We start from the raw sequence: 27,681 nt of genomic DNA on the forward strand, positions 1-27,681 counted from the left end.
TGTATGCCTGTCCCTAAATTCTAGTAGGTTACTGAGCCCCTAAGTCTTTTAACACTCAAATCTGTGAGTAAATAGTGCCTCCCAGTCACGTGGGTCTAGAATAGAGCTATGCGAAATTTTTGGGATGAAACATATTCAGGTCGACCAAAACATGCTGTGAATTGTGTTGAATTTGCCCATTTTTTTATCCAGAAAAGAAAGGGGGAAAAACCTCCAAAAAATCTAAATGTTTAGTTTTGATATTTTCAAAAGGAAACATTTTGTTTTTTTTATTTGAAATTACTTTTAATATTGAATTTTACTTCCATTTTATTTTATTTTTTAAGTTTTAGGTCAAGCTAAACATTTCAATTGTCCTGAAACATTTTTTTTTTTACTTTTTTGTTTCACCCAAAAAAATTGGAAAAAAAAATTGATTTTGTGTCAACCCAAACTGAAAAATGGGTTATTCACACAGCTCTGATCTGGAGTACCTGCGATCCATGTATTCTGCAGAGAAGGCCTGTCTCTTGGAATAAAAGCATGACCAGAGTCTGATGTCAAACATATGTGTTTAAAATAATACTAATAATAAAAATAAAACAGAGGAAACAAAGGGGGAGAGAGAAACCCTGTTCATTTCCTGACTGTCTCAGACCTATTTTAATCTTGTTGTTATCAAGCGTCCATTCATGGGGCTACTACTTGATATGCACAGTTTGAATATAAACAGTTATTGTTACGGGGCTGTGTCGTGTGGCCTGCTTAGGCAAGAACGCACTGAGTGCATCTGATCTTCCAACTCTTCATCAAGGCAACTGCATTAATTTCCATGGAGCTGATGATATCTCATTCTTTGCAATACGGTATTTCATGCAGCACGATTTCTAGATCTAGATAACTGGGGGGAGGGGGCGTTTGTTTGTTTGTTTGCTTTAATCACCCTTGAAAGTTTCAGTGTCTCCAAGGACATGCAAGAGATTCTGAACTCCAAGTAAGATATATAGGTGTTTTTATCTTCAAAAACTTTAATCTGGATGGAGCCAGCCAGGGCAGGAGAGAATGGCATTTCTCCACTGTTCACTGTTTGGTTGCAAATTCATCTTAAATAGGCTGCTATAAGGTTTGTCTCAGTATAGGCTACTGAATCCATTGCGCTGAAATGTATAATTATGGGAGCACATCACCTCTATGCCATAAACTTCATACACTGAAATGTGCCCAATACTTGGTTTCTCCAAAAACATGGAGGGCTAGATTTTCCATTACCCTGTACTCACATACACCCAGTCTACCTGTATAAATTCAGTATAAATTATTGCCATTCTGAAATAGTAACATTTTAAACCCACTTTGTCCTCATTTGCAGGGTAGTGGAGAATCTGGCTCGGAGATTCACAAACCTGTAATAGCAAACCCTTAATCAGTTCTGACGCCCATGTCTGCTTACAGGATTTGGGTGCCCACATGTGCATGATTAGACAAACCGAAAGCTTTAACCCAAGATTCATCCCTAGTGTAACACTCCTTTTTAGCCAATGGAGTTATGCCGGGGCTGAGTTTTGCTCCCAATTTGGAAAAGTAAGAGGAGAACATCTGCTCACAGCCTTTCCCACATGATGCTCCTTGTGATTTCTCTTACCTCCAAGTCGTTGCTGAGAAAGGGGAAAGTTTGTCTATAAGCCTATTGCTTTTTCCACCATGACAGCCTATGATGAAACTATAGCTGCTCATTTGAGTAAAAAGCAGTCCTAAATGTGGAAACTTGGCTTTCCATGCCCTGTGTTCCTCCAGGAGCAAGTGCTAGCGCAGGAGTTTCTTTGTAGAGAGACTGAGAACTATTAGCTACTAGGGTCTAATAAACAAATTACTATTAGGGTCTAAAAGAAATGCATGATGATAATTCTGCGTTTCACTTACTTAGTATCTTTCATCCTAGGACCTTAAAGCATTTTACAGATGTTAATTAGTTGAGCCCTATTATTTACTCAAACTATGACTAACTCAATAGTTAACACGTCCTATGAAATACTTTAGTGGAGTTAAACCGGTGTGTTGTGCAATTGGTCACTTAAAGTCACATAATATTCTTCTGTTTCCTGAATGGGTGGTCAATATTGTTTGAATGGAAGACCCACAAATGATGAAAGCAGGTAACACATCATAGAATCATAGAAGTGTGGGCCTGGAAGGGACCTCAGTAGCTCATCGAGTCCAGTCCCCTGCACTCAAGGTTATAACTCGATGGTTCCTGACAGGTGTTTGCCTAACCCACTCTTAAAAACCTCCAGTGACAGAGATTCCACAACCTCCCTAGGCAATTTGTTCCAGTGCTTAACTACCCTGTCTGGAAGTTTTTCCTAATGTCCAACCTAAACCTCCCTTGCTGCAATTTAAGCCCATTGCGTCTTGTCCCATCCTCAGAGATTAATGAGAACAATTGTTCACTCTCCTCCTTGTAACAGCCTTATATGTACTTGAAAACTGTAATCATGTCTCCCCTCAGTCTCCTCTTTTCAAGACTAAATAAACCCATTTTTTTCAATCTTCCCTCATAGGTCATGTTTTCTAGACCAGTGTTTCTCAACAACTAGTCCATGGACCAGCACCAGTCCCTGAGATCTCCCTGACACAGATTAGGAAGGCAGCAAGCTGGTCCCTGGTATCAAAAAAGGTTGAGAGACACTGTTCTAGACCTCTAATAATTTTTGTTGCTCTCATTTGGACTTTCTCCAATTTGTCCACATCTTTCCTGAAATGTGGCACCCAGAACTGGACACACTACTGCAGCTGAGGCCTTATCAGCGTGGAGTAGAGCAGAAGAATTACTGGTACTTCTCGTGTCTTGCTTTCAACACTCCTGCTAATACATCCCAGAATGATGTTTGCTTTTTTTGCAACAGTGTTACGCTATTGACTTACATTTAACTTGTGATACACTATAACCCCCAGATCCCTTTCCACAGTACTCCTTCTTAGGCAGGCATTTCCCATTTTGTATTTTTACAATGTATTGTTCCTTCCTAACTGGAGTCCTTTCCATTTGTCCTTATTGAATTTCATCCTATTTGGATTCAACCATTTGTCCGGGTTGTCCAGATCATTTTGAATTTTAATCCTACCCTCCAACCTCGCAGTCCCTCTGAGCTTGGTATCGTCCACAAACTCTATAAATGTAATCTCTCTATGCCACATCTTTGAATGGATAATATGTTTGTGCCAAAATTTGTGATACCATCATGATCTGCAAACACTGTTCAAAAATACTTCCAAATGAATAAGACCCAGAGGCATTGCAAACTGCTGGGCAGGCCAGATCTTCAGCTGGTGCAAATCGGTATAGTTTTATTGAAGTCAATGGGGGTAAGCCAATTTACACCTGTTGAGTTTCTGGCCCTGTGCACTTTTTAGTAAAAATATTTGTGAATCAGTGAGGTTGGTTGGTTGGTTGTTTTTTTCCCATACTCTACCAGCTTTGCTCACAGAACCTTATTCAGGTAGCTGTTATTAACCATATTTTACAGATGGGGACATTGCAGCCGAAGAAGTGCCTTACCTAATGTCATGGATGTAGTCCATGACAGAGCCAGGAATGGAACTGAACTCTCCTGCTTTCTATTTCTCTGCTTTAACAACTAGACAGGGTTTTCTTTCATCTGAGTTTGATCCAGTTGTAGCAAAGAAAAAATAAATAACCCAGCATGGCTTTACAAGTTGCTGTCATTTCATATTCTGTACTCATTTTAAAAACACAGATGCAGTCTTCACAGGCTATTAGCTGAACCCTACAGAAGGTCATGCTGCAAAGTGCTGTTTGCCAATGCTCTAAGAAAAGGGGGTTAAGTGGAATTGAATGCTAAATCTTGTGGCTTTTAGTATTGTAGGAGAAGCAGCTCTTTCAGCTTTACTAAGTTTATGTGTTCTCCTGTTTTCCTGGCTTCCTAGAGAAGTGGGATCAGCATGCGATCTGTGTACAGAAGGAAGAGTCCTGGTGCAATATGCCTTCGGTGCCTCTTCACCAATGCCATGTGATCCATCTGGGCACTGGAGTCCACGGGAAGCAGAAGGTAAGTCGGAGGGAGGGATGGCTCTGCTACGAAAGGGAAAAGGTGGGGGGTGGGGGGAAACACTAGAGATGGGAAAGAAGGGAGAACAACAGAGAGGGAGAAAGGGGCAAAATGAGGAAGAGAAAAGCTTAACACTGGTTATCTTTTCATGTGGCATGAATGAAAATAAAGGGCAGATAAGCACACAGGACCAGCTTCCGCCGTGGCATAGCTCATTAGCTGAAATCTGTGTGCTCAGACATACCTGTGCAGCTCCCATTTAAGTCAGTGGGAGCTGAGCATGAATTTCTGAGAGCAGAACTGTGCCAAGAAACCGTGACTAATCTGATTTGTAATGTGAAGTGAAAGGCAGAGAGGCCTGTTTACTCCAACCCACAAAAATACAATATTTCATTTTATTTATTGAGGCCCAGATTCTACCACCTTTACTTGCATGGAGTAGTACCTTAGTCCAGGAGTAGCCTCATTGAAAGCAGTGGGGACTACTTGCAGAGCAAAGTACTCGGCAGCAGGAATAAGGGAGTCAAAATCAGTTCCTTGATTAATTAATGAATTGATTGATTAATTTCAATGTATCACAAATGGCAAGTGCTGACTTATGGGGTGTTACTGTGAATGGTCCTGCATAGCAATTAATGCCAAGAAATTAAAAAAAAAACCAACAACACAGCACAAGTTTAAATGTTTGCCTGCTGGTTATGCATTTTTAGCTCAACAAGGTGAGGAAAAGCTTGGGAGAGTTGATTCCCCACTCAGTTACACCCAGTTTATATGGGGTAGCCCTGTCCATTTCAGTGGAGTTATACCAGTGTAGAACTGATTTAAGACAATGGAGAATTGGGCCCCAGATTTTTATAATCCACCTTCCTAGTGTTTCTTAATATAGGATTCTTCATTGATTTCTGGGGACTACAGAACCTTTTCCATAGTTTAGAAGAAAAACTTTTTCATCAGGAATCCTTGCTATATATTTCCTTTCCCCCTTTTCATCCATATGAAGCAGATTTTTGTCCAAGCACTGATTATTCCAGTTTTAGATTCAGATATTGAGCTGGATATTTTACAAGCACTGCAATTGAGACACAAATCATGGTATGAAATGTTTTTTTCTGAGCTTGGTAGAAATTGAACTGGTTTTCCATAAGAAGCTGTGACCCATTGTTGGTTTCATCTCATCAAGATGATCAGGGAATCAGAAATGAGCGAGGCAGCCGTCAAAGGTTTTGGTCTCCTTAAAGAGCATGAGAGACAGAAAATAGATTGGGTGAATAATTCACATTGAATAACTTATTCGGTGTATCTAGCCTTTTTTTTTTTCTGTCCGTTGAATGTCCACAAGCAGATGTCAGTGCTCTCAAATGCATCCCCCATTGAAGTTCACCTGACAGATTGTTCACATGTTTTAAGTCTGTGTTTTAATCACAAACAGTGAATGGATGATACTCAAAAGTTAAAACATGCAATTTTGATTGGTTGTAGAAATTCCACGCTATTATTTCTGTTCCTTGACTTGTTGACTTATAACTACTATAATCTAGAGGAGGCATGAAGAAGCCAATGGGGCTTTGTATCTTTCAGGGTGAGGGAGCAGAGAAGCAGGATTAGAGAATTTTGGATCATTTGAAATAGAGCTGTATAGAGGATGCAAGTCTCATTTCACAAAGGATTTTGAGATTTCAAACTCTGGCTTTATTCAGAATCGGACCGAAAATAGAAAAATTCTAAATTCTCCACGAAGGAAAATTCTCCCCCCAAAATTAGTTTTGGGTCTCAGTCAACCCATTTTGTTTCTATTCATTTTGTTTACATGTTGATGTTATCTATACCTTTTATAATATATCATAAAGATAATACAAAAGATAAACAATGTTTAAACAATGTCATTTCAAAACAAAAGATCGAAATTTTTCAACATTGTCAAAACTCACTCCCCGGCCCAGTTTTCTTCCAAAATGAAATTCTGGTGAAATCAACCCCATTCTGCAAAGCATATTGATTTTGCCAGACCCGCACAATGCATCGGAATATGTGGTTCTGTCGAAATTTCTCCAACTAGCGCTAATTTGAAACCACCTTTTCCTTCTGGATCACACAGGCCTAGCCAGAGGCAATATTGCTAGAAAAAGTAGGCGACTGGAAGATATTATTAGCGGGCTGCAGAGTTTACATTTAATTTCCTCTTGTCACAGCGTGTGTGCCTGCATATTCTTAGCTATGAAAAGTACAGTCAGATCCTTATCTATCTCATTCAATTGCAGTTGGGCCACAGCTATAGCGAGGGGTTTTGGAAACCGTGTCCTGCTGATGTGTTAATCATCCATGTCCTCTCCCATATATAAGATATACCAAGTGGATGGCATTTGCTGGTCTGTAATTTTCCATCATCACCACCCAGGGACTGGCATATGGTAACTGTGTGTGTTTGCGCACTTGGTCTTAGTTGCAAATAGCCGAGTTAGATCATTACCTGATTTTGTTAATTGTCTATCTGCAAGTAGTCAGCAAGCTTAAAAATCACTTTCATGGGTGTAAACACTCCACCACTTGAATGGTCATGGAAAGCAGCCCTAAAAGAGGAAAAAACATGGTCAAAACAAGCTCATTTTAAAGTTTGAGCCAATATTCCTGGGGAATACTTTGTGGTACTCTTCCAGCTTCCCAGAGAACCACAGTTCTCACCTGGATCAAAAGCTACAATGAACCCAATTGGTGCAATTTCGAACCTTAAGTTCTTTTTGTCAGTCAAGGGTAGGTTGTAGCTGCCTGTGTCACACTGATTAAGGGAAGTCTGGGAACATGGAACAGCCATGGTGGATCAGACCACTGAACAATCCAGTACCCTGCCTCTGGCAATGGCCAAATACATTGCTCAAGAGGAGTTCATTCCATATTCGAATTTGAGCTGTCTTAATTGGACACATCGGTCACATGGTATGTTTCTTTGCCCTAAATGAATGCGTGCAATTCAGTGAATCAGAGTTTAGTGTGGTCACTCATGCTTGCAAATCCCAAATGCACTCTTCGTGTCCGTTCTGCACTGCTTGCATAGGGTCTGACATTGCTGTGATCATGCCTGCCAATTAACTCATTTACTGGCATATTTGCAGTAGACGAACATAAAAGGGGCACGAAGCAAAATTGTTTAAAAGTGCTGCCATACCTTTGGTACTTTTTCCTTTTGCCATAGTCACCCTGCTGTAGAAACCCAAAGGTGTGTGGAGTAGGACTTTTCAGACTCTCCGCAATTAAACATAAACTTTTATCCAAGCTCAACACACAGTGTCTGATTAATCATAAATTCATACATTCCAAGGCCAGAAGAGACCACCGTGATCATCTTGTCTCATCTCCGGCATGACGCAGGCCCTAGAACTTCCCCAAAAGAATCTTTAAAAAAAAAAAAAAAAAAGCATCCAGTCTTGATTTTAAAATTGTCAGTAATGGAGAATTCACCGTGAATCTTGGTAGGTTATTCTGGTGGTGAATTACAATCACTGGGTATGTCTACACTACGGGATTAATCCGAATTTAGATAATTCGAATTTGGGAAACAGGTTGTATAAATTCGATTGTGCGCGGCCACACTAAGCACATTAATTCGGTTTTTAACCACATTAATTCGGTGGTGTGCGGCCACACTACCCCATTAATTTAAACACAGTAATTCGGTGGTGTGCGGCCACACTAACCCTAATTCGAATTAACAAAATCGATTTAGGCGCTACTCCGCTCGTCGAGGTGGAGTACAGAAATCGATTTTAAGTGCCCTTTAATTCGAATTAACTGGCTCTGTAGTGTGGACGGGTGAAGGGTTAATTCGGATTAACGCAGCTAAATCCGAATTAAAGTCGTAGTGTAGACCAGGCCACTGTTAAAAACGTACACCTTATTCCAGCCTGAATTTGTCTAGTTTCAACTTCAAGCCATTGGATCGTGTTATACCTTTATCTGCTAGACCAGGGGTCGGCAACCTTTCAGAAGTGGTGTGCCAAGTCTTAATTTATTCACTCTCATTTAAGGTTTCGCGTGCCAGTCATACATTTTAACGTTTTTTGAAGGTCTCTTTCTATAAGTCTATAATATAGAACTAAACTATTGTCGTATGTAAAGTAAATAAGGTTTTTAAAATGTTTAAGAAGCTTCATTTAAAATTAAATTAAAATGCAGAGCTCCCCCCACTCCCGGACCGGTAGCCAGGACCCGGGCAGTGTGAGTGCCACTAAAATCAGCTTGCGTGCCGCCTTCGGCACACATGCCATAGGTTGCCTACCCCTGTGCTACACTGAAGAGCCCATTATCAAATATTTGTTCCCCGTGTAAGTACTTATAAACTGTGATCAAATGACCCCTTAACCTTCTCTTTGTTAAGCTAAATAAATTGAGCTTCTTGAAATTCTTTAAAGTAGTAACATCTGTAGTTTGCTCAGGCTTTCAGTCTATGCCGGGCCCTGGCCAAGTATTCAGTGTAGCTAGTCAGAACTGCTGTTGCTTAGTATTAAAGTCTCTGCAGTTGGAGTGAAATTCACCCCTGTGGGTGAGTTAGCCCATTGGCTGTGTAAGTGTTGCACAGGCATTGTGCTGGCAAGGGTGGATTCCACCCTTTCTGAGGATGTCTCTCCTTTGTGCCAGTGCAGCGCTCTAGGGGATTTGAAAACCTGTGATAAGAAAGGGGGAAAGAAGGAGGGAAGGTGAATGGAGGAAAGACAGTGTGGTCCAGTGGATGGGACGCTGGCTTTTGGAACCCTGGGTTCTACTCCCGGTTCTGCCACTCACGCACTGTGTGACCGTTTTAAAAGAGCCCCACCTCAAGCCTGATTTTCAGAGGCGCTGAGTGCTCGCAATTCCCAGTGAAGCCAAAGTGAGCCATGGGTGCACCATACCACCCAAAATCCTGCCCGACATGTATCAGTTTGGGCACCCAAAAACAGGAAGCCAATGCCACTGGCCACCTTTGAAAACCTGGGCCTGGCCCCAAACCACTCTGTGCCTCAATTTCCCCATTTGCCAGATGGCAATGATAGCACTTACCCTCCCCCGTCGAAAGTCCTTGGGGATCTGTGGGCAAAACATTTTCTTCGGGCTGCTGTCAGGGGCTCAGTGTACCAGATACAACGTAACCGTTGGACCTGACCGTGCATACACACGGCAGCAAATGTTCTGAGATGATCTGAGCTGGATGGATTATTTGCTACTCAGATTGATCAAACACTCAATACTTGTAAGCCTGGCAGGAATGAGGTCGGGGGTGGCGGGAGGGGAGGGGGTGGCTCAGCAGTTGCCCTGTTGGAATAGTAAGAAAGGGAGAGCTAACTAAATAAATAGCACAGACCTTGAAACAGAGCCCTCGCTTCCTTCAAAATATGTCACTGCTACTTGAGCTTGGGTCTCTTTCCATGCCTGAGGTAAGTGGCATTCCCGCTGCACCGTGAAATGTGTGAGGGATAGAAAGGGTACGTGTGGAGGGGGATAATGGGGAAAGGGTGTCACTGTTTGGCCCTCTGCCAGGACTGCACTTGCTGTAGGGAAATCATTCTGCATCTGGACTCCTTTTGACTGAACTGGAGTGTCTTTCCTACCAGCCAACCTTCAGGGAAATAAATAATGAATAATAAAGCATATTTCTAACACTTCAGTGGATCGCAGACAATGAGAAAAACTCAAACATTGGCATTTTCTTTTTAAATTAACTCTCATGTCCTCTCTTAATTGTGTTTGACCAATGCTTTGTTTCCCTTCTTTTCTTCCTCTATTACATTCAGCTGTGCGCTCTCTCGCTTTATCTTTACTTTCCCTTCCTTCTCTCCTCTGCTTTGTAGTCTCTCTGTCCAGCTGACTCCCTCTCCGTGTGGTTATTTGGGAAGGAAGAGGGAATTTATAGCTCGCACTGGATTCTGTTACCAACTGTTCCACCCATCCGACCTCTCTGGATCTTTCAGTACATGATTTCATGCCAGATTGTAATGTTACCAAATATTTGGGAGCCCAGCAAGCATTGTGGCTTTCATTAGCTTTTAGTAATACCTCCTGTGTTGTAGAGCAAAGCCAGTGGTGAGAAATTTAAGAGTACATTTTCTCATCTTTTCATCACAATGGGTGAAATTCACCCAGCACAGAGCCAACACAAGGTCTATGCACCACTTCCGTCCAAAAACCTGGGCTTCCATGACACAGCATCAGTAGTGAATTTCACCTAAAGAGCCCCTGTGAACATGTCAACCTCTTAACAGCACAATGTAGCCGCCCTTCAGAGTCATCAAATGCACTTTATTTTTTCTTTGTGTCCTTTGGAGAGAAATTGATTATTTGAAAGTGATTCATAGATTCCTAGGCCAGAAGGCACCATTATGACCATCTAGACTGACCTCCTGTCTATCACAGGCCAGAGAACTTCCCCGTCACTCTCACTGTTAAAAAAAATATGCCTTATTTCCAGTCTGAATTTGTCCAACTTCAGCTTCCAGCCACTGGATCATGTTATAGCGTTTTCTGCTAGACTGAAGAGCCCTATATTAAATATGTATTCCCTATGTAGGTGCTTATAGGTTGTAATCAAGTCACCCCTTAACCTTCTCTTTGTTAAGCTAAACAGATTGAGCCTCTTGACTCTGTCACCATAAGTCTGGTTTTCTAATCTTTTAATCATATTCCTGGCTCTTCTCTGAGTCCTCTTTAGTTTTTCAACATTCTTTTTGAATTGAAGACACCAGAAATAGATGCAGTGTTCCAGCAGTGGTCATACCCGTGCCAAACACAGAGGGAAATCACCTCTCCTCTACTCAAGATTCCCCTGTTTATGCATCCAAGGATCGCATTAGCCCTTTTATCCAGTATCGCACTGGGAGCTCATGTTCAGCTGATTATCCACCACAACCCTCAAATCCTGTTCAGAGTCACTGCTTTCCAGGATAGAGTTCCCCCCATCCTCTAAGTATGACATACTTTCTTTGTTCCTAGATGTATACATTTAGATTTAGCCATATTAAAATACATATTGTTTGAATGCATCTAGTTTACCCAGAAATCCAAATTGGTCTGTATCAGTGACCTGTCCTCTTTATTATTTACCACTCTCCCAATTTTTGTGTCGGCTGCAAAATTTATCAGTGATTTTTTGTTTACTTCATCATTAATAACAAATGTTAAAGAATGTAGAACCAAGAACAGACTCTTGCAGGACCCCACTAGAAACATTCCCTGTTGATGATGATTTCCTGTTTACAGTTACATTTTGAGATCTATCAGCTAACCAGCTTTAACTCCATTTAATGCGTGCCATGTTCATTTGATATCATTCTAGTTTTTTAACCAAAATGTCATGCTGTACCAAGTCAAATGCCTTATAAAAATCTATGTATATTACAGCAACATTATTACCTTTATCAACCAAACTTGTAATCTTATAAAAAATCAAATTAGTTTGACAGGATCTACTTTCCATACACCCACATTGATTGGCATTAATTATATTACCCTCTTTTAATACTTTAATCAAGTTCCATCTGAGCCACTCCATTATCTTGTCCCAGCTTGATGTCATACTGACAGGCCCATAACTACTCGGGTCATCCCATTTACTGTTTTAAAATATTGCCACAGCATTATCTTCCTTCCAGGCTTCCGGAATTTTCCTAGTGTTCCAAAACTTATTGAAAATCAACATTAACAGTCCAGTAAGCTCCTCAGCCAGCTCTTTTAAAACTCTTGGATGTAAGTTATCTGGACCTGCTGATTTAAAAATATCGAACTTTAGTAGCTGTTGTTTAACATCCTCCTGAGATACTAGTGGAATGGACAGAACATTATCATCATCATATGATGAGAGTGCATCATCTGTTCATTTCCCCCCCCAAACATGGAATAAATGTATTTATTGAACATTTTCGCCTTTTCTGTGTTGTTATTGATAATTCTTCCATTTCCATCCACTTACGGACCAATAGCATTGTAAGGATTCTTTTTGTTCCTAATATATCATAAAATGACACAAGAGGGTATAGTTAGCAGCAATGGGGTGAAATTAAAGTAACGAGAATTGAGGCTGATTGTTGGCAAGAATCATCTGCCACTGTGAGCTCTTTCAGACTGTGGAATAGTCACAGTGGTAGATTGAAAATACGGGGCCAGGTTTACTGGCACCTCCAGCTGTTTTGTGACAAAAGGTTAGTCCTAAGCTGGGCTCAACCAGCCAGTTAAACTGTGTTTGTTGTTCTTTTGCATGGCCATGATGTGCTGGTGAATCCAACTCATATTGTACAGAAGGGAACAATCTTGCATTAGCAGTTGGACAGGACAGATTACCGAACAGCTCATTTCTCGCCCTAATTGCTGTGTCAGAAAACCTTTCTGAACTGCAGTGTACAGTTCTAGGTAGCCTCCTACCTCCTTCCACAGTCTCTCAGTCCTATCTTTCATCCGTCCATCTAAATGCATAGCTTACCTCCCTGCCTGGAGGTGGCCTGCTCTGCTCGTAGCCTGTAGGTTTGTATTTCAGAAGACTGTGAAATCAGTGCTAAGCCAGAGTCTCTAACATCCTTTGCTTCTGCCTTTCCTTCAGGTCACCCTGATGTAGAGCAACCTTGTAAACCCAGTGTCAGGACTTGGAGTCCCAACTCAGGGGTCCACCAGCACACAGTACCACCAGTCTGTCCCGAGCCCCAGGGCTGCTATCTGGAGCTAGAGTTCCGCTATCCCTTGATCCCAGAGTCCCTCACAGTCTGGGTGACATTTGTCTCCACGGATTGGGACTCCAGCGGAGCAGTGAATGACATCAAGCTTCTGACCGTCAGCGGGAAGAACATCTCTCTGGGGCCCCAGAACGTCTTCTGCGACATCCCTCTGACCATCAAGCTGAATGCCAAACAGGTGGGCGAGGAAGTGTACGGCATCCAGATCTACACCCTGGATGAGCACCTGGAGATTGATGCGGCTATGCTGAGCTCCATCCCACGGAGCCTGCTGTGTGCAGACTGTAGACCCATCCAGTACAAAGTGGTCCGGGACCCTCCCTTCCAGACTGGTTCTCCATTTGTCATCTCAAACCTCAGCAGGAGATGCGTGGACAGGTAAGTATCTCTAGTCCGCAGGATGGACAAATTGTTTTGGAAACGTCTCTCCCCATAAAATTACACTGGAATGGCAGGGTTCTGAAATACTTAGAAAGGCTGACTCTCCACAAGAAAGGGCACTCTCAGGGTATATGTCTGGAACTGGAGGTACCAAAATCACATGAGACAGCCTGACCTCATGGGCTTTCCAGCCTAGATTTGCAGACACAAGAAGTTCAGACATTTTTTTACCGCACAGACTACCAAATACTTATCCAAATTCTGAACTTTGTGAGAGAACCCAAGAGAAGGTTTTGGGACTAGCATGGTGACACTTAGGCTTGGTCTACACTAACCCCCCAAATGGAACTAAGGTACGCAACTTCAGCTACGTGAATAACGTAGCTGAAGTTCGAAATACCTTAGTTCGAACTTACCTCGGTCCAGACGTGGCAGGCAGGCTCCCCCGTCGACTCCGCGGTACTCCTCTCGCCGAGCAGGAGTACCGCAGTCGACGGCGAGCACTTCCGGGTTCGACTTATCGCGTCCAGACAAGACGCGATAAGTCGAACCCAGAAGTTCGATTGCCAGCCGCCGAACTAGCGGCTGGGTATAGACGTACCCTTAGAAGACTATCTTTTCTAAGAAATATGTGTGTTGTGGTGGGGAATCATTTGGAGTGCTCTGCTTGGGAACACCCAAAGCTGAGGGTGGCAGGCGGGTGGGAGAGAGGGAAGTGTATATATTTGTTTACATTTTAATGAATTTATTTCAGCTACATTTGCATCCCTCTTATAATCACTTTCTGCAGTTGAGTTTTGTTAGCACAAATGTTTGCAGACTTGAATGGGACTTACATGAAACATGTGCCTTTTGCAATTTCTCTGTACATAGGTGAATTTCACACTGGGTTTTAGCTTAAAGCCTGATTAGAAGAGTTATGCTTATCCAATCAGGGAACATAAACATTGCCATGTGACTTTTATGAGGCCAATCAGCTATGCAGAACTTAAACAAAAGTAAAAAAAAAAAAAACTGTAATAACTTCAAAGTAATTCATGCTCTGTTCACAGACATTCCACAAACAGAAAAAAGCAAAACTGTTTAATAAAAATATTCTTTAGTAATTATTCACTCACCTTTAGCAACACAATGAAGCCCTTTTGAAAATTAACATCAGATAAAAGGAACAAAGCTGCTAAGGAAACCACATGCTAATTTAAAAAAAGATAATCTTACTACTAATATCAAGGAAGACCACATCGTTACAGCTTTCTAAAGAGTTTCCAAATATAATAAAACAGAATAATTAACAATCCAATAATTATAAGATACTGCCACTTTAGCAGCCCAATTGTACAACTGAGAGAATGCAAATTGTCTCTGAGCGCATGAGAATCCAGGTTAATTATTAAGACCAAAAAATGTACATAATTGGGATGCCTCAGATGCTTAAAGTTAAGCATGCACTAAAGTATTTTCCTGGACTGGTGCTTTAAATTGCAGTAGTTGCTGGCATGTACAGTAAATAAGGCTATTGGCCTATTGGAAATATGGGAAATTGTGAATTTTCCCATGGTTTTTGCTGCAAAAGCATCATTGCCTGAAAACTGGCCCGTTCTTGTTGGGAAAAAGGGCTGGTTTTGCTTGAAACATCTGCATTCCTTAGCACAAATTCCACAAAATGGGCCCAATTCTGAGTTCATAATGAAATGTGGGGGAAAAAACCTTTGAATTCTGAGCACTGTTCTATCAAACTTTGTTCTGAATATTTTTCAGACCTCTATCTGATAGTCCTCTTACCTGGATTTGAGAGAAGAAGGATTGTCTTGTGATTAGGGCACTGTCCAGGGATTCAGGACACCTAAATTCAACTCCCAGCTCTGCTCCAGGTTCTTTTGTGACCTTGGACAAATCATGAGGGATAAAACTTTCAAAAGTATCTAAGTGACTTAGAAGCCTAAGTCCTATTTTTAAAAGTGACTTAGACCCCTAAGTGCCACTGAAAGTCAATGTGTCTTAGGCTCTTACGTTCACGAGTCCCTTTTGAAAATGGGACTTATTTAGGCTCCTATGTCACCTAGAGCCTTTTGCCAATTTTACCATGGGCTCTTTGTGCCTCAACTCCCTCTCTGTAAAATGGGGACAAGATCAATGCCCTATCTCCTAGGAGGGCTGTGGGTAATAGCTCAGGTACTATAGTGATAAGGGCCAAATAGATCCCTAGGTAGATTGTGTAAGCGGAGACTCGGATTGGTTCTTTCTTCTGATATATGGCAGAATCCTTTGTATTCTCAGTTAAGAGCTAGACTGAAGCAGGATAAGCTTTCCATCAGCAGCCTGTGCAGAGTGTTTTTTACTCACCAAGCAGAAAGGAGAGTGCTGCGGGTGGTCCCTCACCAAGGCACCCGTGAAAGAGAAGCTAGAATATGTCCCTCTGTAAACAGGTACATAAAATATCGCTTTGAAATATCTCTCAGCCCAGATTCTCTTCTGCCTGTGTGTTTGACTCTGTATGAGTGGAACTCAGAATCCTGCTACCAGCTGACAGTGCAGCCCATCTGTCTCTTTGTAAACCCCAGGCCAGTTACCCCTCCTCATTGTTTTTGCATGTTTCCATATTGACTAGAGTGGCATCCACACATGTATATAAAAATATTGTGGAGGAAGTTGCACGTCTCTTCCCCTGCCTCCTCTGACCTTGGTCTCTGTTTTCTCTTTTCTTCCTAAAGAAAATATTTGCTTGTTCTGTTATCTCTGAGCAAGATCTTTTCCCCAGGTGTGGCAGTGATGAAAGGAAAATTAATTTCTCAGACCCTCTTCCTGCTGGTGGAGAGCACATCTCCCTAAGCTGAAAGGGGAGACAGTCTTAATGGATAGCTCTTGCCTAGTCAGCATTAGGTGCTCTTACAGGAGAGAGAAAATAGCTAGAGTAATGCAACCCTTTTATTAAGGAACACAGACCCATCCCAACCCTGCCTGCTCTCAAGTTGAAATAGAATCCCAGCTCTCGGCGCAAGCAGGCTGAGATCAGGGAACGTTTCAAAAGGATGGGGCTGAGATCTGAATGGCCTCTTCATCCCTGCAGATTATAGAGAAACCAGGCAAATCCCAATAGCTTCAGATGACTTTGAACGTCCAGGTTTGCTTGAATCCATTAAACAAAGTGAAACTCATCAGCTATGGACCGACTATAAACCAAAAAGAGGGGGGAAATAAATAAATAAAGTAGTCAAACCAGCTGCCGTGTGAAAATGCTGAGTTCTTCCCAGCTCTAGGTATAAGCAGAGAGGGGCCTGGCCTGCAAAGTTCCCCAATACTCATGGAGGTTCAGCTCCGGGGTTTTCATTCGGGCTGATCACTAGAAATAATTAGGGATGATCAAACCAGTTAACACAAAGCCTTTTGAACCCTGCTGTCGCCAGGTACCCTGACCCAGTTAGAGCTGCCATGTAATCAGTATCTCAGCATTTGTTCTGGAGCAAAAACCCTTGAATTTTTAGGGAGAGTTTATTAAGTCGAGAGCGCCTGGGACGGGAAGCTTTCTCCAAGATGTCGAGAAAATGGGTAGCTGTCACTCACAAAAGACTTGTCCTGTTTCATAGCCCCAGCAGTCTCCACTAGTCTCCCCCTTTTCATGAATGCGGGCTTTTTATCAGGAACAAATGTTGGAGAAGAGAAGCCATCAGAGAGCCAGCTCTCCCTGTGCATTGGTGGCAGTGGGAAGCCTACAAAGAGCCTCTGCCCAGACAGAGGTGGTCTAGTCAAAGTTCTCATTTGTATTATAGCTGTACAGTGTGTGCTGGAACTCTGGAGAGCCTGAGCTGTCGCTGAAGAGTCCACAGCTGGGTTGTATTGTTCCTATGAATTCCATTACACACTAAAATCCTGGGATCTCTCTCCTCCCGCCACGGGGCATGAGTAACTCCCATTGAAGTCAGTGGCACTTGGCTCCATGGGGAAGAAATTCAGACCCTCACCAAAGATCCCACAATAAAATAGGAACATGAGTCCACAGGGGATACAATAGGGATTTCACAGTGTCCCTAGAAACCTGGGCTCCTGCCTTTATGTCTGTATGTGGCAGTGATGTAAACTGGTGCTGAGCCAGCCATTCATGTTGCAGAACAGAGAGTTTAGCTATATCCTTAGCTACATGACAGGTCGTTCATGAAACATGTTTAATTTTTTTTATCAATCAGTCGGTTAGGGTTTAGCTACAAATGTAACTCTTGTAGCTGGCTATGCGGGAGTGCCCAGGATGGGGAGAGGGTGCATGTGGGCTTTGGCTCCTGTTATTCGTTTTAAATGGTAAGAGGCCGTGTAGACATAGCGTGATTTGTATGTGGTAGAAAAAAAAAAAAAAAAAAAAGCAAAAACCCTCTTGATTCTTCACTGTATTATACCAGTTTGACACTGGTGGAACTCCATTGTCTTCAGAGGGGCTTTACCGGTGTAGAACTGAAGTGACACAAAGGAGAGAATCAAACCCCCAAGCTTCATCACAGCCTTACTTTGTATCCTGCCTCTCACACCCATCCCCACGTTTTTGGATGGAGAAATCATTTGTATTGTGGGTATAATATTACATTTTGCGGCAAGCTGGAGACTGTTAACCACCTAGACACTGACTAAATGTGCTTGAAGCTTTTTCTCTTTTGGCCAAGCCTTGGAATCTCCCTTCGTCAGTTGTCATTCAGTCCTCAAGCAAAAGTTTCAGTGAAGCCAACTACACCTCTACCTCGATATAACGCTACCCGATATAACATGAATTCGGATAGAACGCGGTAAAGCAGTGCTCCAGGAGGGCGGGGCTGCGCACTCCAGTGGATCAAAGCAAGTTCGATATAACGCGGTTTCACCTATAATGCGGTAAGATTTTTTGGCTCCTGAGGACAGCGTTATATCGAGGTAGAGGTGTACTGAAAAAGGACTTCAGCAATTAAGGCCCGATCCAAAGCTCATTGAAGTCAACGGTCAATGGGCTTTGGATCAGGCCAATGATACAGTTGAAAATAATGTGAGGGGGAAAAAGGGTATGACACAACTAATCAGAAGACAGTATATAGATGACTTGAGCAAGAGAGAGATTGTTGGTCCAAATTGCACATTGACAAACCTGGACTCCTGAATCCCATCTGTTGCTTGTGTATTCTTGTTAAGAAGCCTGAGGCGAGTTATGGGGAACTGTACAAATTGTTAGTAAAACTTCCGAGGTTTGGAAGCTGGTTTAAGTTTGCTTCCAGAGGTGTCATAGAACACTTGAAAGTGTGCGAGACAAAAGCAGCTCCAGATTCCTCTCCAGCATGAATGTGACGGCTAGTCCAAGACAAAGGACTCTGGCTGAAGTAGAGACCACCGGTAAGATCACTGCCACCAGGCCCTGGGGGGAATTCTTTTCTCACCCCCACACCTCTGACATACATCTTAGACTGGGCAGGGAGGATGACTAATTCTATTCACACATGCCAGGTATGAATATGTGCCATTGCTCACCCACACGCAGTACACCAAGTGCCTGGCAGAGAGAAACCAAAAAGAGAAAATCCACTTTTTTTTTTCCTTTCTACTATTCTCCTTAACATTCCTTTCGGAGTGTTTCCGTCACATATGCCATGCTCCTAAAAGCTGAAGTGTATGTTGCTATTATTTACAACCTCCAATAGTGTGCTAGGTACTTTACAGAAGAAGTAAACCAGGTCCTTGCTTCAAAGAGCATACAATCAAATGTTAGAGGCTAATATTGCTGCTGTTGCTAGGGATTATACATCTCCATTTAGCTGATCAGACCTGGCAGCTGGCAGCCACATTCTTTTCTTTTCTTTTCTTTTCTTTTCTTTTCTTTTCTTTTCTTTAATTAGTTTAGTACTGGTTAAAAAATGCCAGGTTATTTTTGCAAGAAAATGAAATCTGCTTCCCACCACCTACAGAATAGGCATTGCAAGCCTCCCCTGTACCACCCCCTGCCAAAGTGTTCTAGTCCTGACCTGGAGAAGCAAGAGGGCACATTCATTCTCCACTCTGTAGGCAGTTTTTTTCTGTTAAATCTGCACAAAGGTGCCAATTAGCACCAGCTATGGTGATGGATCGTGATTATTAGCTGTTGTGGTTACTTACGTAACACCATAGCTATGTGTGGCACTTCACAAAACACACAGCTCCAGATTCTCTGAGCTGGCTGATCTGGATTTGATGTAAGATTAGGAATGGGAGAGCCAAGGTGGGTTTATGCCTTAGCAGCACTCTGATCCTGACACAGGGCCGAGATCTTTTTTGGCCCCAGAGTCAACGTAGGGTATGTCTACACTGCAACTAGGAAGTGTAATTCCCAGCGTGGGTAGAAATACATGTGCTAGCACACCAAAAATATCAGTGTAGTTCTGATGACACCTGCAGCAGTTCAGGCTAGCTGCCTGAATACATACCTAAGCCCTTGTATGGGAATGTACTCGGTGGCTAGCCTGATTAGCTATTTTTAACATGCTAACTCAAGCAGCACTAGCATGAGTACATCTGCCTCAGCTGGGAATTACACCTCCAGCTCTGGTGTAAACCTCACCTTAGAGAAGCTTCAGGTAGAATGCAGAAGCACTCTGGCTAGGATTATTTTCTGCCTAGAGATACTTGCTTCTCCAGGGGCTGGGAGTGGTGATGGAGAGTTGCCATTATGCAAAGAAAATCTGCAGGAGGCATGTTAAGATGGATTTGCAGCCCTATGCCCTGCCAGAGCCGTATAGAGGGGCCAAGAATGTGGCCCACTATTGAGTTGTGGACAGATCTCCATTAGAACGTGAACTGATACCGCCAACTCAAGCCATGTTGGCCACCAAGCAAACCTTAGTTGAAGATGACAGATTTCAGTCACGACCAGCCATGGTTGCATTTGAACTGGCAACCTAGCAACAGGGTTTTTAGCTGCAAGATGATATGAAGGTTAAATGGGACCTTTCCCATTAGTCAAAATAATTTATTGCAGGTGAAACAGTCTCAGAGCTGCGGTGAATTAGGCTGTACGTTACTCATGGATAATTACTGTTCGCTGATGTTTCCCTTCTTATGTACCTATTATTTGGGCTTCTAAATAAGGCAAGAAGCCCCAGGAATCTCCCAGGAATAACAAATGCATTTTCTTTGCTTGATTGAGGAAAGAAATATTGGACAGGCATGTGTTATGCAACAACTTAAAAATAACTCCTTTGTAAAACTTGGACTGAGCCTTGAATACCACAAGAGAGGCAGAAATATGTTACCTGCATTTTTATCAGCAGCATCAGCTAGTCCAGTTTTCGCTATTCCTTTTGTAACTATTGGCCTGATCAGTTGCTGGGCACTTAGTTTTATATCTTTAATATCTTTTGTGTGGGATTAAAATACCAAAATTAGATACGTTCATGGAGGATAGGTCCATCAATGGCTGTTAGCCAAGATGGTCAGGGATGGAAACCCAAGCTCTGGGTATTCCTAAGTCTTTGACTGCCAGAAGCTGGGACTGAACAACAGGGGATGAATCACTTGATAAATTGCCCTGTTCTGTTCGTTCCCTCTGAAGCCTCTGGCACTGGCCATTGTTAGAAGACAGGATACTGGGCTAGATGGGCCATTGATCTGACCCAGTGTGGACATTCCTGTGTTCTGTTAAAGTTGGAACTCAGAGTCAAATCAAATGGGGATTGAAAACAGAACTAGATTGGCATTGCACTACTGCTCTGCCCTTAGTACCCCATTTGGATAGGACACCAATGGGCACTGTAGAAAACCCCTTTAGGCATCTAATGGCTTACAAATATTCTGAACAAAGAGAGGGGCCTATGACACCCTGAGCAAAATTAACCTCTCAGGCTTGATCCTGTTCATTGTGGCCAAGGTTTTTAAAAGTGACTAGTCGGGGTTTTGGGGTTTTTTTTGTTATTGTTTTGTTTTGTTTTTGACGGGGTGGGGGAGCTACTTGAGACATCTAATAGGGGCTTGGTTATCAGAGACATAGTGCTCAGCACTTTTGAAAATCAGGCCTCTTTAGGGTATCTCAAGCTGGGCATCCAAAACCGTTAGTCATTCCTGAGAATCTTGGCCTCTTAAACTAAATACAATAAACTGGATCATTGGTTCACAGTGCTTGTTTTTAAGTATGACCAGTTGCAAATGTAATGACAATAGAAGAAGTTAGCTCATGGTGGGACTTCAGCTAGGTAGAGAGAGGCCAGTGGAAATAGGTTCCATCTGGTTATTAAACCATTAAAGAACCACAAGTGATCTCTTAATAGGACTTGTCATAATTTGAAGTCCATTAAGCCAAGGCACAGACCCCCTACAGAGGGAATCGTGACAGAATATTCCTTTGGAATAGTCACATCATCTCCCTGCACAACTGACAACAAGCACGGCTATATTGTACGCATGAGAGCACCCACATATTATCAGCCATTTGCTATTAGGAAGCAGTATCCTCCAAGGAAGGACTCAGGACTCTGATTTTTTGGTGCCACTCTCCCTAAGAAGAAGAGAAGTTCAGGATAGCAGAGAGGTGGTTTGGCTGAGAAAAGAGGAATCTCAAAACCTCTATGTACACCCAGGTCTTGATCCAAAACCCACTGAAAATCAATGGACAGTCTCCCCTTTGGATCAGTCCCCAGCGTATCCTCTCGCATGGCTCGGTTTCCTCACCCTGAGTGTTTTGCATCTCTTCAGGATTACACAGAAGCATTAGAGTATTAAATTCTGAAAATGAGGCCTTGGCTCGGGATTGTTGAGAGGAAATCCTAGAGGTCACGTCTGGATTCAAAGACTCTGCCTTGCTAATGACCTCAACCCTGGAGGGACCTTCCTCCCAGGGACATGCTCAGTGGTGCAGGACTGATCTTAAAACTAATTGAACTTCAAAACCAATCTGCAGCTGAACCATCTGTATGCTGAGTCCTGCCTGGAAGAGCCTGCAGACCATTCACTGGGTCTCCATCATTTCTGTTAAGAGCCTTTTTTGATTTAAATTAATAGGGTCTGAATCAGGCGTTTCCTAGGTAGCGTAGTTGTCAAAATCAAGTTAAAACACTGGTAGCAGTCTTGTCAGTGGAATGCTTTGTGCACGGGAAAGAAATGGAAACATCATTAAAAGGGTGAGTAATAAAATGCTGGCCACCTATCCTGGCCTTAATATCTCAAAATTATGGATCAAGGCAAAGGTTCAGCAGTGACTTGCTGATGATGGCCCTTCCAACGCCAACCTGCCTCCCAGTTGGTTCGCTCCCATCTCAAACTGACACACTGTAGTTGGGTGGCTGATTATTTGCCAGATCCCCTGCTGGTTTATACCAACTGAAGATGCATCCTGATACATTTTAGCTTCCAGAGTCCTTGGTGCTGGGTCAACTCCTAACAAACCCCTCTCTCTGAAATTGCTGAGACAGAACTTCACAGGGAGCTGTTCTCATTGAGAAGCTCTCATGCCTCAAATGAACATCACCTGAAACCGTGCTCAGGAAACGAACAAAACAGATTTCCCCCCCTCCCTGCTTCTTTAATAACCAACAGGTGCTGAGCCCCTTAACCTATATACTTCCATCAAACTGCCTCTTGGGCACAAACTCCCATCTAAGACTTTGGACCTCTAACAGTTACTTTATCCTGGAATTTGTAACTTGATCCGATGAAGAAGCTTCAGAAGGAGCTTGTCATCTTCTAAAGAAAAAATCTTATTTTGTTTAACCAATAAACTTAAAAATTGTCCATCAGTGTTAAAAAGTTTGTTGAAAAAAACAAACGAGAAATATCTTTGTGACCTTGGCTGCAACCTTTGTTTTTTATTAAATTTGCTACTGTGTTTTAAATTGGTACCAGGGCAAATACTTGTACGATTATATCAAAGTCTGCTGGAGTTAATCAGTTGCATATATTTAAGTTTGCTACTTTAAAACCTCATGCGTTTGCACGAAGGAAGAAAATGGTCTATTTAAAGGAAAAGTTTCAGTGGTTTAATGTCCAAGTTATCTGCTAGAAATGTACATGGGGCTCAATTTTCAGCGTTAGGTTGCTATATTAACGTGCGCATTACTGCGTTTTGACCACCCAGGACAGCACCAGTTACCTATTATAGAAACCTATGTGCTGATCTGAGCACTAAGTGAAGAATGGACATTTTAACCTAGGTTGGAAATTGAACTCGTTGGCTCATACTCTTTGTTTGTTACACCAGTGTAAATCTGGAGTAAGGTTACTGAAATACGTGGAGTTAGTCCAGATTTATGCCAGTGTAACTGACAGTAGAAACTGTACCATAGTTGTCTATCTTTAATCTTGTATTCATGGGTGTCATTGTTGCCAGTGGTATACAAAAGCACGTTACATGCAAATATCTGTTTCTAATGGATTTGATCATTGCTTTATCGTTAATATCTGGGACATCGTAGATGAGACATGTGGAGGCTCCCTAGCATTGTGGAAGTGACTAAGATGTTGACCTTGATCCGGTACTAGAACTAGCTTGCCAAGACAGAGTTAGTAAAGAAAGTTGGCTGAGGGCCTGGTCTAGTTTCTGTTGAAGTCAATGGAAAGGTCAGACTCAGTGTTGCTAGAACCACTTGGTAATACAAAGGGTGCTACACAAAGCACTCAGTTGAGATGAAAACTTGAAGCATTCTTGTTATTTCCCTCGGCTATGGTTAATACCAACTGCTGAGTTGATGAGCAGGACATGTGCATCTCTTATATACTTCATGGAAAACCACCGTCCATGTCAAATGGGCAAACAAGTTAGAATCCAAGGGCCAGACCCGTAGCTGGTGGAAATGGGCAGAGTGCTGTTGATTTCAATGGAGTTATGACACTTTATGCCAGTTGGGGATCTGGACCCAAACTTTGATTGTTGGAGTTCAGAGCAAGGCACCCAGGAATAGAATAAAAGGCAAATCAATTAGACTAATTAATGTCTATCAGATTAGACAAAAATCCATGTGAGACAGTTTGTTTGTACATCCACTTGTGTGGGGTCTGGGGGCAGGTGTCAGCCAAATCGAACTCTGCCTGTGTACGTGTGACCATGGGAGGGGAGATTGGAACACACTCTTTGGAGACAGGAAGTATGACTGGTAAGGATATAACATTTCCAAGTCCAGAACTGCTCAGGCAGTTCGTTAGGGGAGACTTCGTTTCTCTGCACGGTTCCTTCCAGGTGGCTAAGAATTTCGATCAGGCCGGGGAATGGAATGAGTGAGGATTTTTTTTTTAAATGGCAACTGCCTAAATTTCAGAAGTGGCATATGGTTCTGCACAAATAACTGCCTCTGATGCCTAAACCTCACACATTGTGCAAGCTGGTAGGAGATGAGGTAGCTGGTAGGGCTTGGCAGGACTTTCCCCAAAGATTCATTGCCGGTGCAGTTGGGTACTTTTGCATTTGCAAACATCTGCCCATGTTCGTGAATGGTTTATAAACATCAGCTGATGATGATCAGGTTGCAAACAACCCCTAGTCCTCCTCCCATTACTCTTCCAAGAGGTATCCCATGGACTCTGGGACCCTCTCCAATCAACATATGTTTGCTGTATTGAGGGTGCTGTGTGGCCTGTCTATCCCTCCTGAGTTCCCGCGAGACCTCGGGCAGGGATGTCTGACTGTTCTGCTCCCCAAGCTGGTTCGTTTCGGGAGAGAGGATGAAAGATGCCTTACATGGTTTCAGCTTCCCCCAGTACTTAGTGTTTTTAGGGTGGGGAAGCAGTCTGTACCCCTTCACCTCTCCTTCCTGCTCCCTATTCTCACTTCCAAACTGGCTTTCTATGGAACACAGCACCCCATAACCCCTAGAGTAATTACTAGGGAGACCCCTCTGGCTCCATAGCAAGTGCATGCTGCGGATTATAGGTTGGGGACAGGAGAGGCAGTGTGGTCTAGTGGATAGGGCACTTAGTTGGGACTCAGGAGACAGGATTCTATGCCTCGTTTTGCCACTGAGCTGCTCTGGGACCTTGGGCATGTCACCTCACATCTCGGTGCCGCTGTTTCCCAACCTAACCTTTGTGTCTCTTGTCTATTTCAAGTATAAACTCTCCAAGGCAGTGGCTGTTTTTCGCTAGGTGTCTGTACAGCACCCAGCACAAATGGGCCCTGATCTGTGCTGGGGCCTCTAGGTGCTACTGTAATAATAATATTACTACTAATCATTAATAAATAATAAGGCTACTCCTGGGTGAAGCTCAGCCCAAACTTAGCCAGTATTGATCCTTGCCACTCTGTGAAACTCTCCGTCCGTTCAGGTTTAATTTGAATTTCAGGCAGAGGGACAGCGTAAAATCCATCCAGTCATCTCCAATCTTTGCTCCACAGAGAGCACAGCCAGGGGCCTGTCAGGTTTATTTAATCCTGCCACTAACTTGTTTTGTTCTCCCTGGTGAACAGCAAAAGCCAGAGGACGGCACGTAAGCCCAATCCTCCCGTTAGGGCCTAGCCTATCTTCCATCAAGAGCGAAGAATCTCAGCGGCAGCCTCCTTGGCGTTCGTTTCTTCTAAATCAACTTTGTGCCAAGGAGACAGGCGGGAGGCTTGTTTTGAGGCCCTTGCATCTGCCATGTCGCTTGGCTTATCCAAACAGCGAAAGATCTGACGGCAGCTGAAATAATAGACAAGCGCAAGAACTCGAGATTTTTGACATCCTTCTTTTGTTTACAAAATTCCATCGCCCCCCTCCCAGCTTCAAAATCAGACAGGAATTCTCCTCATTGTCTTCTACCGTGCCTCTCGTACCATTCTTATTTAAAAGAGAGTGAGAGAGAGGGAGAGCTTACAGAAGAGGGGGAAACTCTATTTGTACAGTCAATAACAGGTGTGATCAATATGTCCTAAAGTGACCCTCTCCCCTGGGGCCATCTGTTATAGGAAGAGTTTTTGTAAGAACCATAGGCTATGGGAGCATGAAAAGCCACGGTGGCACTTCCTAGTGCTCTTCCAGTGGAAGTCAAGTCTAATGACCCTAGCTTCAAGCAGATTTGAAGAAAGGATGGGGCAGCTCTCAGTAATCCAGGAGCAGGCTTGACCACAGAAAAAGAAGTAGTTGATTCTCTACTACTTTATTGAACCTCGTTTCTTGACCTGAGCTCAGGACCAATCCCGCGGAGCGTCATCTCTGAGCTACAGAGCTCCCTCAGCTCCCATTAACTTAAATAAGGCCTCTTATTTTGGTGCCTAAATATGGGTTTGAAATAGCATATGAACTTGGGCAAAGCACTTCCACCTGTGTCTCTGTTTTCCCTCCCATTACCTTGTCTGTCTTGCCTATTTAGATGGTAAACTCTTTGGGAGAGGGACTGTCTCTCCCTGTAGGTCCACACCGTGCCTTGCACAATGGTACCTGGATCCCAATTGGAGCCATTACTGTAGTATACGTAACAAATAACAATCACATTAATCAAGAGGAGCAGTGCAGACTTATCTAAGTTCTCCTGCCAACATACCTCAAGGGAAGGAGGAATTTAGTCTCTATGGGTCAGATTTTTAGAGGTATCTAGGCACCTAACTTCCATTAAATCTCACCCTATATCCAGTCCAATTTGTGATCAGACACCTACTCCCATGGAAGCCAATGGGGAAAACTGCCATTGGTTTCAGTCAGTCAGGATCAGGCCTCCCGTGGCCAGTTGTGATAATTCTTGTGGCACTTGGACCACTAGGAGCTGGACTGAGACCCCCCCACATCTTGTTTCAGCCTGAACATGGCTAACTCACTAGTGTAACATGCACTGTGGGGACTTCAGGACCATGGACCAAAGCAGGGGCTGGGTATAACAAATATGAACATGGCAGGAATTTCAAAATGGCAGGAAAGGGGTTCCTTGCCTGGACTCAGGTTTTCGTTATACAGGACAGCCACATAGTAGAGCTAATTAAAATAGCAAAATACTGGGCAGCTCTATATCTGTGGAGAACTAAGGTGGAATAAGGGAAGACCTTCAACTCCTCAGGATTCAGGCTTTGTGACCAGGGTTGGCCCACCCTAGAGCAGTTGGTCCAAGGTATAGCAGCCAGAGAAAGTCAAGGCCACAGTTGGTCACTGCCAGCTGGCTTCTTGCTTTGCTGGGCTAGGCTTCATCACTAAGGAAGAAAACCAAGGGCAAAGGTGCTGGAGAAAAGCAAGTCTCCATCTGGGACATGTGGAAGGAAGGGCTGGTTCTGGGGTGAGAGGAGGGCTGAAAGAGAGAGTCTGTTCAGAGAACAAAGTCTTTGGGGGAGCGGGACCCAAACTTTTGGTGGACCAAGTCCCCACTTAGGAGCAAATAAAGGCTGGGCCTTCTTCGGAACACTTAAGGTGTTGAGGCTACAGAGCTTTCCTTCACCCCTCCCACACACCCTTGCTGGAGGCAGCCATAATTTGGCTGCAGGTACTCAAGACATTTGGGTGCAGTGGCTCTCCACCTTCTCCTTACATGATAGGAGCACCTGGCTAGCCTTCCTTGCAGCATTCATTATTTTTATGGAACTCCATGCTCTCTAGGGGCAGAAGCTGGGATGGTCTCTAAGAAGATTTTCAATTTTATGACAAAGGGGGAAATTTATAATTAAAAATCTATCTATCTATCTATCTATCTATCTATCTATCTATCTATCTATC

The 27,681-nt window shown here is 43.1% G+C and overlaps 1 protein-coding gene across 2 annotated transcripts in view; it reads left to right on the forward strand.

Moving 5' to 3' along the window:
- The window catches only part of PAPPA (pappalysin 1), a 227,778-nt gene that overhangs the window by 80,802 nt on the left and 119,295 nt on the right, over positions 1-27,681 (forward strand). For both annotated transcript variants that reach the window (XM_024197842.2, XM_024197843.2), the window contains exons 6-7: positions 3,925-4,046; positions 12,601-13,108. In XM_024197842.2, the coding sequence (XP_024053610.1) occupies positions 3,925-4,046; positions 12,601-13,108 (630 nt within the window). The remainder of the gene's footprint in view (positions 1-3,924; positions 4,047-12,600; positions 13,109-27,681) is intronic.

The sequence above is a fragment of the Terrapene carolina genome, unplaced genomic scaffold, assembly GCF_002925995.2.
Source record: "Terrapene carolina triunguis isolate 2854851 unplaced genomic scaffold, T_m_triunguis-2.0 Scaffold238, whole genome shotgun sequence".
Taxonomy (NCBI): Eukaryota; Metazoa; Chordata; order Testudines; family Emydidae; genus Terrapene; species Terrapene triunguis.